This window comes from Carcharodon carcharias, chromosome 17 (genome assembly GCF_017639515.1).
Source record: "Carcharodon carcharias isolate sCarCar2 chromosome 17, sCarCar2.pri, whole genome shotgun sequence".
Lineage (NCBI taxonomy): Eukaryota > Metazoa > Chordata > Chondrichthyes > Lamniformes > Lamnidae > Carcharodon > Carcharodon carcharias.
In genome coordinates, this window is record NC_054483.1 from 105,294,212 (window position 1) to 105,309,215 (window position 15,004).

The 15,004-nt window shown below is 46.9% G+C and overlaps 1 protein-coding gene across 1 annotated transcript in view; it reads left to right on the top strand.

The window, feature by feature from the left end:
- LOC121289696 (slit homolog 1 protein-like) overlaps positions 1–15,004 on the top strand; it is an 810,815-nt gene that overhangs the window by 163,832 nt on the left and 631,979 nt on the right. Inside the window, exons 11-17 of the mRNA XM_041209320.1 lie at positions 1,390–1,461; positions 1,723–1,794; positions 3,116–3,259; positions 4,681–4,844; positions 7,372–7,395; positions 10,272–10,416; positions 12,608–12,682. Of these exons, the coding sequence (XP_041065254.1) occupies positions 1,390–1,461; positions 1,723–1,794; positions 3,116–3,259; positions 4,681–4,844; positions 7,372–7,395; positions 10,272–10,416; positions 12,608–12,682 (696 nt within the window). The remainder of the gene's footprint in view (positions 1–1,389; positions 1,462–1,722; positions 1,795–3,115; positions 3,260–4,680; positions 4,845–7,371; positions 7,396–10,271; positions 10,417–12,607; positions 12,683–15,004) is intronic.

Below are 15,004 nucleotides of genomic sequence, written 5' to 3' on the forward strand. Positions count from 1 at the left end.
TGGTTCACTAATGCCCTTTAGGGAGGGAAATCTGCCATCCTTACCTGGACTCCAGATCCACAGCAATGTGGTTGACTCTTAGAAATGCCCCCTGGGCAAGGGCAGTTAGGGATGGGCAATAAGTGCTGGCCTGGCCAGTGACGAATAATATAAAATAAGGTTCCAGAATTAGTCCCATTGCCTCAGAATTATAAAGCCCTCCCTCCTGTGCCATCTCTCTAGGCATGTGTTTATTTGTTCTATCTTCCTATTTCTATATTCACTTATGGTAGTGAGTTCCACATTCTCACCACTCACTGAGTAAAGAAATTTCTCCCAAATTCCCTATTGGATTTATTAGTGACTGCCTTGGCCACTATTTCTGGTCTCCCCCACAAGTGAAAACATCTTCTCTGTGTTTACCCCATCAAACCCTTCATAATTTTAAAGATGCTGATCAGGTCACCCTTCAAACTTCCCTTTTCTAGAAATAAATGCTCCAGCCTGTTCAACCTTATACAAGAATGTGGTGAGAAAACAGAATAGTCATCAACAGTTTGATAAGGTTACAAAACGCGCGGAAATGATTTACCAAACAGGCCAACCTCTGTTAAGAGTCAACTGCATTAGCGTGACATCAGAATCACATATTGGCATATCACAGATCAATCCCTAATCACTGTGCCTCAGTACCACAAAAGAACTGTATTTAGCAAAGGAGTCACATGGTGGCTATCTTAGTTCCGTCTAACTTAGCGGAGATCCACTTGCCTGGATGCTCCAACAACACTCAAGAAGCTCGACACCATCCAGGACAAAGCAGCCCACTGGATCCGCCACCTTAAACATTCACTCCCTCCATCACTGATGCACAGTGGCAGAAATGTGTACAATATACGAGATGCCCTGTTGCCACTCACCAAGGCTCCTTCAACAGCACCTTCCAAACCTGCAACCTTTACCATCTAGAAGGACCAGGGCTGCCGGCGCAAGGGAACACTACCACTTGGAAGTTCCCCTCCAAGCCACGCACCATCCTGACTTGAAAATATATTGCTGTTCCTTCACTGTCGCTGGGTCAAAATCCTGGAAGTCCCTTCCTAACAGCGCAGTGGGTGTACCTACAACACATGGACTGCAGCGCTTCAAGAAGACAGCTCACCATCACCTTCTTGAGGGCAATTAGGGATGGGCAATAAATTCTGACTTTGTCAGGAAGATGCACATCTTGGAGAATGGATATAATTAAAAGAAACAGAATTCTGTAAAAAGAGACATGTTCAAGATTTTTGTCTTGCACTCACCAAGACAAAAGGCTTAGACATGTCTCTTTTTTCAGCAATACTCAAATTCTGCTACTAGCAAATGACCATTTAAGCAGAAATCTAAAGCCTTTCTCTTCTCTTTCAGAGATCTCAGCAACAACCACATTGCTGAGATTGCACCTGATGCGTTCCAGGGACTTCGATCACTTAATTCCCTGTGAGTATTTGTCAGACACGGGGGCATAAAATTTAAAATAAAAGCGGCATTTCATGTCACTTGACCTGTTGTTCAAGTCACACTGGCATAGACACAGCTAGTAATCACTACACAATACCAGTTGGGAAGCCATCTTCCATCGCAATGCAGCCACAATATGTGCTGGCGGCAAGGAGGACAGGCCATCCCCTCAGAAAATAGCCCACCCCTCCAATTACTGTGCTCCTGCCTTTAAAATTCCTTTGTCTCCTCTAATTTCAGGGTCCTGTATGGAAACAAAATCAACGAGCTTCCGAAGGGAGTGTTTGACGGTCTCTACGCTTTACAACTTCTGTGAGTGTTTGGCCTCTTTAAGCAGGCATGCCGACAAATGGGGGAGGGTGGGGGACGCAGATCCTTGGGTTGAAGACCAGAGGTCTCCCGCCCATAGGTTACAGGGCCACTGTAGCCCCAGGAGTGGCGGCCAGTGCCTTCACTGGGTGCCTTTGCCAATTTTGTCCAGGTCCGAGGGTTGGTGAGTTTGGACAGATCACCCCACCACCACACCCCCAACCTCTCACCACCACCGAATCAGATGTCCATTGGGTTTCCAATAACATACACCTCTTGCCACTGCCAAATTTGGGCAGCGTTATTGGCATGGGGGGTGGGGTGGGGGTTGCTGGTGGGGTGTTACAGGTCAACAGGCAGAACCTTGTCAGTGGATGGACAGATGGAGAGGAATCCTGAAGACATGAGCTCCTTTTTATTCTCAGTGGGGGCTGGGAGGACCAAGAGGGAATCCCCAGGCTTCACAAACCCCACCTGGGCTGTTGCCCCTTTTGCCTATACTCTGGCTGTAGATATTGGGATTTGCCTTCTACTGTCTTTGGGCTGGGGGTAAGTAGGAAAGTGGTACCATTTTAAAGGGAGTGCAGGAAGACAGAACCTGGTGTAATTGCACAGATCATTGCAGGTGGCAGGTCAAACTGAAAAGGCTGTTAACAAGCATATGGGATCCTTGGCTTTAAAATTAGAAGCATCGAGCACAAAAGCAAGCAAGTTATGCTAAACCTTTATAAAACACTGGTTAGGCCTCAGTTGGAATGTTGTGTCCCATTCTGGGCACTGCATTTTAGGAAAGACATCAAGGCCTTGGAGAGGGCACAGAAGAGATTTGCAAGAACGGCACCAGGAAGGAGAAACTTCAGTTATGTGGTGAGACTGGAGAAGCTGGGCTTGTTGTCCTTCGAGCAGAGAAGGCTAAGACAAGATTTAATACGTTCAAAATTATGAAGCGTTTTGATAGAGTAAATAAAGAGGAACTGTTTCCATTGGCAGAAGGGGTGGTAACCATAGGGACACAGATTTAAAGTAAGCAGCAAAAGAACTAGAAACGACATGGGTAAACAATATTTTTACGCAGCGAGTTGTTGTGATCTGGAATGCACCAACTGAAAGGGGAAGCAGGCTCAGTAAGGACTTTCAAGACGGAATTGGATTCTTGAAGGGAAGATATTTGCAGGGCTATGGGGAAAGACAAATGGGACAAATTGCATAGCCCTGTCATAGAGCCAGCACTGAATTGAATGGCTCCTCTGTGTTTTATGTGGAGGCAGGGAGAAATGTTGTCCTTCCAAACCAATTTGATATTGTTACTTCCATTTCTCATTAGGCTCTTGAATGCTAATAAAATCAACTGCATTCGAGCGGATGCCTTTCAGGATCTACAAAATCTCAGCCTCCTCTCGCTCTACGACAACAAGATCCAGACACTGGCCAAAGGGACCTTCACTTCACTCCGTGCCATCCAGACTCTGTATGTATATGAAACCAGTTTTACCTTTCATAGCTTGTGAGGTTTTTTTTGTAATTGACGTCTATAATCCACTTGTGACGGGGTTGGTTATATCAGTTGGCTAGATGGCTAGAGCATGGTGCAGAATGATGTCAATAGTGTGGGTTCAATCCCTGTACCAGCTGCAGTAGTTCATGGAGCCTCACCCTGTGCCCCTCTGGTAATATCTAATCGAGAGAGATGCCCATGGTCATTTGTAGATGATGGCTACTTACTTACAGTTCTTTAATTTATTCAATGAAAGTCTTTACAGTTACAAAGGGATAAACATTGAGAAAATGGGCAGCACCTTTTGCTCTTTGAAAAATCCCAGGCATTAGGACCTTTAGGGATTCTAACTCACTCGGGTCAGGGGTGCACCAACTGTGTGGAACTTACAGGAGATGGCCAATTAAGAGGCTGCTTCTGCGTTCGACAACCTGGGCAGGTTCTTGTAGTGGGATCACAGGACATTGTGGGCCAATCCAGTCCAGCAGCTCCCACACTGAGACCAGTGGAACTGTTGCAGAAGCCCAGAGTGATGGACGAATAGGCCAGCAGTGCAGTCACCATTAGTGTCCATGGAGGATGTGAGAAAGTGAATGAATATGGTCAGCGGAGACATCCGTCTGCACTTTTTCAGAGCTCAATGATGAGGCTGCCAAATGGGCAGACAGCAGCCTCTCCATTGACTGCCACTGAGCTCCTCCACAGCCTGAACGTTAATGATGATCCACCCTCTCACTGTGAGCCGCCTCCTCTGACACATCGGGAGACCCCAGTGCCATTCACAAAATCACCGGATACTCTGTTCAACTGTTCTAAATTGCATGTAAATTGCTCAAATTATCTGTCTAGAGCTTCTCGCAGTGGGATTGGTGTGTGGTCTGAGGGGGGAGGTGTGGTGGGTGGCAATGGTGGGGTGACTGCTGCCACTTCCAGCCCACCTCTGGCAAAAGTACACAGAGCCAGTCCAACATGCACCTTTCCAAATTTATTTTCTCCCCCCCTCCAAAGCTGCCACCTCAGGGCTGGTAATATTCTGCTCAATGTTTCCCCTTGTGGGAAAAACAAGGGGCCATCAAGACATGATAGTCACTCATAAATCCAATCAGGACTTCAGGAGAAACTGCTTTACCCAGAGAGTGGTGAGAAGGTGGCACTCACTACCGCTGGGGCTGGTGGAGATGAATAGAATAGGTGCATGTAAGAGAAAACTGGATGAACACATGAGGGAGCAAGGAACAGAATGATATGCTGATACAGTGAGATGAAGTAGGGTGGGAGGAGGCTCGTGTGGAGCAGAAACACTGGCATAGACCAGCAGGGCCGAATGGCCTGTCTCTGTACTATAAATTCTACGTATTATCATCTTTGTCTTGGTTCTCCGTTCCTCACCCAAGGCACTTAGCCCAAAACCCGTTCATCTGTGACTGCCACCTCAAGTGGCTTGCCGACTACCTTCGCTCCAATCCGATTGAGACCAGCGGGGCTCGCTGTGCCAGTCCACGACGCTTGGCAAACAAGAGGATCGGGCAGATCAAAAGCAAGAAGTTCCGGTGCTCAGGTATCGTATTATTTGCTGCTGTTTTTTTTAAATTCTTTCATGAGGTGTGGGCTTCGCTGGCTGGGCCAGCATTTATTGTCCATCACTAGTTGCCCTTGAGAAGATGGTGGTGAGCTGCCTTCTTGAACTGCTGCAGTCCATGTGGTGTAGGTACACCCACAGTGCTGTTAGGGAGGGAGTTCCAGGATTTTCACCCAGCGACAGTGAGGATACAACCTGGTGGGACACAAGTGGGAGCATCATCTATGTTGTCCTTAAAGCCTTTGGGATGTGAGGACTCCCAAACCATGGATATGGGAAGGCAATGCTGGATTTGTAATCTGTAGTCTTAGCAGAACATGAGTTCAAATCCCACCATGGACAGTTTGAAAATTTGAATTCAGTAAACAATCTGTAACAATAATACTTAGTTTTTGTTTGTCCGCATTTTCTGGTTAGTCGGTGGGTTGATTTGGTGGACAGGGTCCGGCACACACGCATCGGTCACTGGCTCCGACTCTCAGTGCCCCCCAACTTCGGTGACTGGCTCCGGCCTCCTATAGCCTGCCCTTGATGATGATGATGTTGGGGGCGGGAAATGGCATGTGAAGGGGGAAACGGAGTGGCAAGGGCAGCGGGGTGTTGGCATGGGGGTGGGAGAAATGGCATGGGAGTGGCGGGCCTCGGGAGAGGTGCAGAAGAAGGGATGGCATGGGGAATGGGATGGGTATGACGTGAGAGCAATGGCTGGGGAAGGATGGAGTGTCGTGTGTGGGATTTAATGAAGTACAGTTTTAATAAAGATGCTGATTTCACCACAAGTGTTTTGAGGGTTTCTGTTAGCCAGGAAGTAAAACAATGGAATCAGTGAAAGCGACCAGAAAGCTGTCAGATTGCCGTAAAATCCCAGCTGACTCATTGTTATCCCTTTAAGGGAAGGAAAGCTACCATCCTTATCCAGACTGGTTCTATATGTGACTCCAGTCCCCAAACCAACTTGATTGACTCTTGATTCTCTGAAGTGGTCTAGCAAGTTGTATCAAACCATGGTCAGCGAGTGGTTTAAGAAGGTCCACCAGCAGCTTCTCAGGGCAATTCGGGATGGGCAATAAATGCCATCCTTGCCACCAGCACCCACATCCTGAGATGTAAATTGTAAGAAAGGACCAAATTTCTTTCTAACATGGTGCACAGTGAGATTTACACCATGGAACTATTTCCATCTAAACGTTAACACAAATGGAATTGAGGTGTCCATGCTTTGAGGGTTTGTATTTTGGAGGCTAAGAGGCTAACCCACACTTGCTGCTTGGACACCTCAATCTAATGTAACAGCCATTTGGCGATATTATAAGTCAGATGTTGTGAAAGTGGTTATTTCTGCATCAGCAACTTCACTAATGGAATCCTGACCCTTATATCGGGGAAGGCTGGCAGTTATGTTTCAGTTGTATCAAGCTTTGGTTAGACAGCATTTAGATTATGGTGTTTAGTTCCAGTCAATGCAGCTTAAGGAGGATATATTGACCTTGTAGCGGGTGCAGTGCAGATTCAGCAGAATGACACTGGGCCAAAAAAGGGTTAAATTCTGAGAACAGGTTGCATAGACTAAGCTTGCAACTGCTAGAACACAGAAGATTAAGGGGTGATCTAATTGAGGTGATTAAAATTATTAAAGGATTCGAATAGGTCAATAGAGAGAAACTATTTCCTCTGGTGAGGCGAGTCCAGAACAATTAAGGGGAAAAACCTTAAAATTTGAGCCAGGCCATTCAGGAGTGATGTCAGGAGGCTCTTCTTCATAAAGGGCAGTGGAAATCTGTAACTTAAAAGGCAATTGGCCTCCCTCGGCTGCAGCTTGTGGGTTATTGTCTCTGGAAATAGCAGATAAAGCATTTCAATTTTATAAAATGTTATTAACCATTTAAACAGCAGTATTTGTTACATTGCACACTTATGACTTTAGATGATCAATAGGTCCGGAAGCACTCATCTAATTACTTATGCTCAACCCACCCCCATCTACTCATCTTCTTTCCTGGGTTATGTTCTGGGGAAGTCACAAAAATAACCAGAGACCCAGCCTGAACTCCAGAAGCCTCTGTGAGGTGTAGCTTGTGGCTTTGTCTGTGTACAGTGTGGTTAACTGAGGGCTCATTTTTTTAAAAATTCATTAATGGGAAGTGGGTGTCACTGGGCTAGGCCAGCATTTTAAACCCATCCCTAATTGCCCTTGAGAAGGTGGTGGTGAGCTGCCTTCTTGAACCGCTCCAGTCCCTGTGGTGTAGGTACACCCACAGTGCTGTTAGGGAGGGAATTTCAGGATTTTGACCCAGCGACAGTGAAGGAACGGCAATATGTTTCTAAGTCAGGATGGTGAGTGGCTTGGAGGGGAACTTCCAGGTGATGGTGTTCCTATGTGTCTGCTGCCTTTGTCCTTCTAGATGGTAGCGGTCATGTATTTGGAAAGTGCTGTCCAAGGAGGCTCGGTGAGTTCCAATGTACATACTGTAAATACTTAACAGTTTTCCATTTTCTTCCCACACAGCAAAAGAACAGTATTTCATCCCAGGTAAGAGATACTCAGACTGGACGTATTGGCAGCACGCATTGAATCAATCTGCAGTGTGGAGTTTGTCACCTTAAGCTTCTTTAACTATTAAGGCTGTGACTGCAAGTGATATTATTCTGAATTCCCCTCTACCAGATGGGGTTGGTGGATGAGGGGACTGTTCCTTGTGACAGAAAGGTGATCTATCCTCCTTCACCATCAGTTGACACAATTATAGTGAAGAAAGGGTTGGGGGGGGTGGGGGGCGGGGGCTTGCTTTTACATGGTGCCCTTTGTGACCTCAGGACATCCCAGAATGTTTTACAACCCGAGGGGGAGAATCTTCTCCCCGTTGGGGGATGGGGGACTGAGCAGGCGCGGACTGGTGCGGAGCCAATTGCTGTCCGCGATCTGCTGCACGCCGCCATTTTACATGGACCGGCCAATTAAGGCCGGCCCAGCGTGACACACAGCCGGAAACGCTGAGCACTCCCTGTGCAGGGGGTGGGGGGTGGGGGTTGGGGGGGGAAGAGTCGGGGCCTGCGCTCACGCAAAAGAGTGCAGAAATCTCCCTGAGGCACAGAGCTGCCACAGGGAGATTACTTTGGGTATGAAAAATTGAAATATAGGAGAAAAAAAGTTATTCAGACCTGTCCCCTACATGAGCTGGGACATGTCAATGAATTTTAATAAACATTTTTATGACATTTATAAACCCTTCATGAAACCTCATCCCAACCGTGGATGAGGTTCCATGAAAAATGCGAAGGCCGCCTGTGCTCTTCACCTGCCCCCCCCACCCCGACAACCATGAGGCTCCATGGCCAGCCCTGTAAATCATTTCAGTTACTATTTAAATGGTCCTAATAGGCCTTTGACAGTTCGGCAGGGGCGCAGCCAACTCTGGTATGCAACCGCCGAACTGAAGATCGGAATGACGTGTGGTGACATCGGGACGCACGCCCAACATCACCGCGCATCATTTTACGCATTGGCGAGCGAGGTCTGTCCCATCAAACACTCCCAGGACAGGTACAGCACGGGGTTAGATACAGAGTAAAGCTCCCTCTACACTGTCCCCATCAAACACTCCCAGGACAGGTACAGCACGGGGTTAGATACAGAGTAAAGCTCCCTCTACAGTGTCCCCATCAAATACTACCAGAACAGGTACAGCACAGGGTTAGATACACAGTAAAGCTCCCTCTACACCGTCCCCATCAAACACTCCCAGAACAGGTGCAGCACAGGGTTAGATACAGAGTAAAGCTCCCTCTACACTGTCCCCATCAAACACTCCCAGGACAGGCACAGCACGGGGTTAGATACAGAGTAAAGCTCCCTCTACACTGTCCCCATCAAACACTCCCAGGACAGGCACAGCACGGGGTTAGATACAGAGTAAAGCTCCCTCTACAGTGTCCCCATCAAATACTCCCAGGACAGGTACAGCACAGGTTAGATACAGAGTATAGCTCTCCCATCTCAGTTCCAAGCTCTGAAGGCTCCCCTCCACTTGCTCCCTTTAATACATTTCCCTTTGCCATATCTACCGACCTGACTGATTGAAGTTTAATAATAAGGTCAACTTTGAGATGTGGGCCCACACTTACTTGAACCCAACAGTTCACCTCAAACTCTTCCAGGCAGCAAAGAATCATTTCATTCACAATCTGGATTGTGTATTGATTCCAATCTCCTTCACCGATCCTTTAATTGATTATCTTGTCAGAAAGCTGTCAATTAATCAATGTGTGTGTACTCCAGTCTTTGATGAGCTCTGGATGCATCGATGGATGAATGTGTAACAACTGACAAAAACCTCCATTGAGGTCAGTGGCAATGAATCATTTCAGGAGAGCGAAATTTTCACTGCAGAGACCGTTACCGACAGCGCAGTTTTGGACTACTGAGATGATTTCAGACCTCTGAACAGACACTCCGGGAATGAAGATTTCCTCCTCCTCTCCAAAAGCAACACTCCCGAAATTCTGTCTACTTGATGTGCTAGACTTGACATTTTCAATGGCTCAGCAACTTGGGTAGTTCTGATCCCTGTTCCCAACCAAATATTCACTAAGCTCTCTTTCACTTCTACTTGTTACCAATTTTCTTGTCATCCGCTTCTCCTCCTCCTCTCCCTCTCCTTGCCATTTCTCTTCACCTTCCCTCCTCTCCTCTCTTCCCCTCACGTCCACACTCTCCCCCTCCCCTCTCCTCCCCTCCCCTCTTCCTCTCCTGCCTTCCTATGCCTCTTCACTCCCTTCCTTCCATCCATCCTTCCCTCTCTACCTGCCCTCCCCTCTCCTCTCACCTGATCCCCTCTCTTATCCTCCCCTCTCATCCCCTCCCCTCTCCACCTGCCCCCTCCTCTCCTCCCCTCCAATTCAGAAGTGTTCCACTACACCATGCTGCCGACCAGTTTCATTCAGCTGCAGGAGCTCCCTCGACATGAATGCACGGAAGTGACTGTGGGTCGTAAAGGGCCCATATCATGTGGCATTTTGTTAACTGAGGTGGTTACTGCAGTTAGGAAGTGAAAGCCACATATTCAGGGGTTAACAGCTGGTATTCCCAATCTGTGCTGGACTGGAGGGTTTCAGCCGTGTCAGAGATACTACAATTACCCTCAGGACCCTAGGCCAGGAAATGGAAATTCAGCCAGTCTTTGTGCTCCTGGTTATGGTGTCCAGCGAAGCTTGGCTCACATTGGATGATACTGCCTAAGGCTGAAAAACTGTTTGTGCACAAAGACACGCCCTTGGACTGAGGTAACCAAGCTCACAGTTGTCAATGCTTTCAGGAGAGGAGGGGAAAAATACAACAAAGCTTTAAATAAAACAAATAGTGTTATTTTCCACCTGGTATACACTGTGCTTCTTCATGATCTTCGGCAGGTACCGAAGATCACCGTCTGGGGACCGAGTGCAATGGAGACACAGTCTGCCCACCAAAGTGCCGCTGTGAGTCCAACGTGGTGGATTGTTCAAATCAGGAACTAACCAAGGTCCCAGAGTTTATTCCACAGTCAACCATGGAGCTGTAAGTAGGCACGGTCACTTTCCCCAACACACAGGTTCATCTTGTCTTCCACTGTCTCAGGATGTCCCGAATGACGGTGTACTTTTATTGCAGTGACTCACAGTTGTAATGTAGAAAATGTGGCAGCCAATATGTGCACATCAAGCTCCCAAAAACAGCAATGTGGTAATGATCAGATAAGCATAAAATAAAAACAGATGTTGATTGAGGTATAGATATAGGACTCAGGAAGAACTCACCAGCTCTTCTTCAAAATAGTGCTGTGGGATCTTCTACATCCACCTGAGAGGGTAGATGGGGCCTCGGTTTAACATCTCAGCTGAAAGACGGCACCTCCGACAGTGTAGCACTCCCTCAGTACCGCACTAGACTGTCACCCTGGTTTATCTACTCATTGGAAACTGGGGAGAAGGGAGAATTTTTTTACACAGTGAGTCGTTAGGATCTGGAATGTGCTGCCTGAAAGGATGGGTGGAAGCTGATTCAGTAATAACTTTCAAAAGAAAATTGGATCAATACTTGAAGGGGAAAATTTGCAGGACCATGGCGAAAGAGCAGGGGTGAGGTGGACTAATTGGATAGCTCCTTCAAAGAGCCAGCACAGGTACGATGGGCTGAATGGTCTCCTCCTGTGCTTTAAGATTGCATTTCATACACAACACGTCTCTGGGCCACTTTGTGAGCTTAAGCCAGGATGTTACAGCCCTGCCATGGCGTGTCTCCCCCTGGTGGACGCGGTGAGCCATTTAAATCTCCATTCAGTTCGGCAGGACCAAAATATCCCACCGGGCGGGAGGGACCGTAAAATCCTGGCTCTAGTGTCAGTTTAGGGATGTATGTGACATCCGTACTAATCCCACATCAGACTCTTCAGTCATGAGAGGACCCACTGAAGACGATTAAATCATTTACACCCTGGACATGCTTGAACAACCAGGAGTCTAGCACAGGTTGGTCAGATTGGGAGCAGTTTTACACAGTGAGAATTTGCCCACCAGGATCACTGGACTGAAATCTGCTCAAAATTCATCTGAGACCCTTCTGTCCCATCTGTCTGAGCGTCTGCCTAGACAATCCAGCAGTTTCAAAAGATAATGAGGCTGACTGGCTGGTACTGTTGACTGACACACTTGTAGTGACTCACTAATGGCACGGTTAGGGTTGCCAACTTTGATCGGATGTATTACGGGAAGTTTCAACAGTCCAGCCCAGGGCAAACCTGGAGGTTGGCAACCCAATTCACTATGGGGAATCACTGGAGTCAAGTGTTAAGTAGTCTCTGGCTCCTCCTGTTGGCCAGCTAGATCACAGCAATAAGTCCCATTCCCCTATCACCCGTGTGTTTGCTGGCCGACATTGGCTTCTAGTTTACGCAACATCTTGATTTTAAATTTTTCCTCCTTATTTTCATCTGCCTTCATGGCCCCTCCCCTCCCTATCCCTGTAACCTCCTGTTTCCCCATAACCTTCTGAAATATCTAATTCAGGCCTTTTGAACATCCCATTGTCAAGATACATCCCACCTCAGCTTCAGGGAGCCAGGGGGAAGCAGTTGGAAAAATAGAGGAGTCAAAGAAATATAGAACTAAACAGAGGAAACTTAACCTGAATGACCACTGTAAAAAATAAGTTTAAGTTAATTAAATAAGAGCAGGCTATTTCTTTGAACAACTTCCTCAATCAAACAGATACTGCACCTTTTAAAGACTTCAGAACATCCCAAAACACGTTACAGCCAATGAAGTACTTTTGAAGTGTTGTAATACAGCAACTAATTTGCACACAGCAAGCTCCCACAAACAGAAACTTGATATCAACCAGTTAATCCATTTTTTTTTTGCTGATGTTGACCAAGACGTCAAGGAGAACGCCCTTGCTCTTCCTTGAAATGGTGCCTTGGGATCTTTTACACTCACCTGACAGGCAGACAGTATCTCAGTTTAATGTCTCATCCAAAAAGCAACACCTCTGAAAGTGCAGCACTCCCTCAGTACTGTACTGGAAGTATCAGATGTTGTGCTCTGGAGTGGTACTTGAACGCACCACCTTCTGACTCAGAGTGGTCAGTGTTAGCCCCTGAACCAGCACCAACACATTGAAAGCATACAGTTTACCCATCCCCACCCAGGTGTAAGGGCAGGGCTGCTGAATGAACTTCATCCTTTGTAACCAAATATTTCCTGCTCCGCAGGCGTTTGACCAACAACGATATTTCGCTTTTGGAAGCCACTGGTCTGTTCCGGAAGCTTCCACAGTTGAGAAAGATGTGAGTGGATGTTTCTCTTTTCTTCTTATTCATTTCTATGCTCCTTCTGTGAATGTGCCGACTCTCTGGGTCACTCAAAAATAGGGGCTGAAATTTCTCTTTCAACGTTTGACTTCCCAGTCAGGTTTTGGAGAGGGTACAGAAGAGATCCGCTAGGATGGTTCCAGTGATGAAAGACTTCAGTTACCCGGAGGGGCTGGAGAAGCTGGGTTTGTTCTCCTTAGAGCAGAGAAGATTAAGAGGAGATATGATAGCAACATTTAAAATCACAACGAGTTTAGATAGAGTAAATAAAGAGAAGCTGCTTCCAACGGCTGAAGGGTCAATAATCAGAGGACACAGATTTAAGATGCTTGGCAAAAGAACCAGAGTTGACATGAGGAAACACTTTTTTATGCAGTGAGCAGTTAGGATTTGGAATGCGCTCCCTCTTAGGAAGGGTGACAGTAGATTCAATAGTATCCTGCAAGAGGGAATTGAATATATACGTGAAAGAGAAAACAATTGTAGGGATCTGGGGAAAGAGCGGGAGTGTGGGACTAACTGAAAGAGCCAGCACAGGCCAGATCTGCCACATGGCTTCCATCTGGGCCATTTTAGGATTCTACGATCAACAATCATGAATGACAACAGCTGCAGTTTCCACTAAACAGGGCAGGATATTCCTATCTAAAATGGGTACTCCTGTCTAATATGGTAGGTGGAGTGGGCGATGTGAAGAATATCCTTGATGCTTTTCCTTTCACACCAAATTAATGATGTGGAAATCTGAATCAGGGGGCTTCAGATTCTCACCTTTCACCTACAGTAACCTCATCCCTAGACAGCAAAGCAAAGAAGGAGATGGAAGGACGGGTGGAAGCAGAATGAGTCTTAAAGGTGAAGAGGGAGGTGGAGAATTTTTATAATGTTAAAAGGATTTGATAGGGTGGATGGAGAGAAACAATTTCCTCTAGCGGGGGAATCCAAAACGAGGGACTCACCCTTAGAATTAGAGCTGGGCCTCTCAGGAGCAAAACCTGGAAGTATTCCTTCATGCAAACTGCGAGGGAAATGAGCACTCTCCGCCTCCAAAAAGCTGTGGATGGGGGTCAGTTGTAGCTTTCAAGACTGATCTCAACAAGAGTTTTATTAGGTCAGGGGTATCAAGGGGCAGGAAGGAAAGACCGGCGGTTAGGGATGGGCAATAAATGTTGACGAAGCCGCCGATGCCCACATCCCGTGAACGAATACATTTTTTTAAAATGAAGTTGAGGCACAGATCAGCTGCGATGTGATTGTGTGGCAGGTCAGGGCAGGCCTGAGGGGCTGAATGGCCCCCTCCTGTGTAGTGGCAGAATGGTTCCGGATGGGAATTCCAGAGCTTGTGGGACCTAGGCAGCTGAGGGGCGACTACGAATGATGGGCGAAGGGAGTGAGGGAAATCACACACCCAGACATTGAACCTCTCACAGCTTCACGGCTGCATTGCTTATTGTAGAGGTAGAAAGGTTTTCAACCATTTACTGGTTAAACGATGACTGTTCCCTTACCCCTCTCCCCCCGCCCCCATTGAGTCTAATGAAGAAGGCTGATATGAATGGTTGAATAACTCTCAATGCTGCAGCCCCAGGTGTTCTATTCTGTTCTGTGCACACACCACATGTGACTATCTGGGAATCCAGATGTGGCTAATTGCATTTCTGATTCGTAAAGGAACAATGAGTAGCCTTCATTAGTCATGTGATCTCATTCGCACAGTTTGTGAATGTGATATTATAACATATAGGCACACACTCACACATTAACATTCACACATTATAACAATAGCACATATCCCCTCTCCCTCACTCACACACAGTAACACACTGGGCAGGATATACACACACACACACATACACAGTAACACACTGGGCAGGACTTAGACACACACACACACACACACACACACACACACACACACACACACAGACCAAACACACACACACAGTAACACACTGGGCAGGATTTACATACACACACACACAGTAACACACTGGGCAGGATTTACACACACACACACAGGAACACACTGGGCAGGATTCACACACACACACACACACAGTAACACACTGGGCAGGATTTACACACACACACACACACACACACACACACACACACAGTATAACACTGGGTAGGATTTACACACGCACACACACATAGTAACACACTGGGCAGGATTTACACACACACACACACACACACACACACACATAGTAACACACTGGGCAGGATTTACACACACACACACGCACACACACAGTAACACACTGGACAGGATTTACACACACACACACACACACA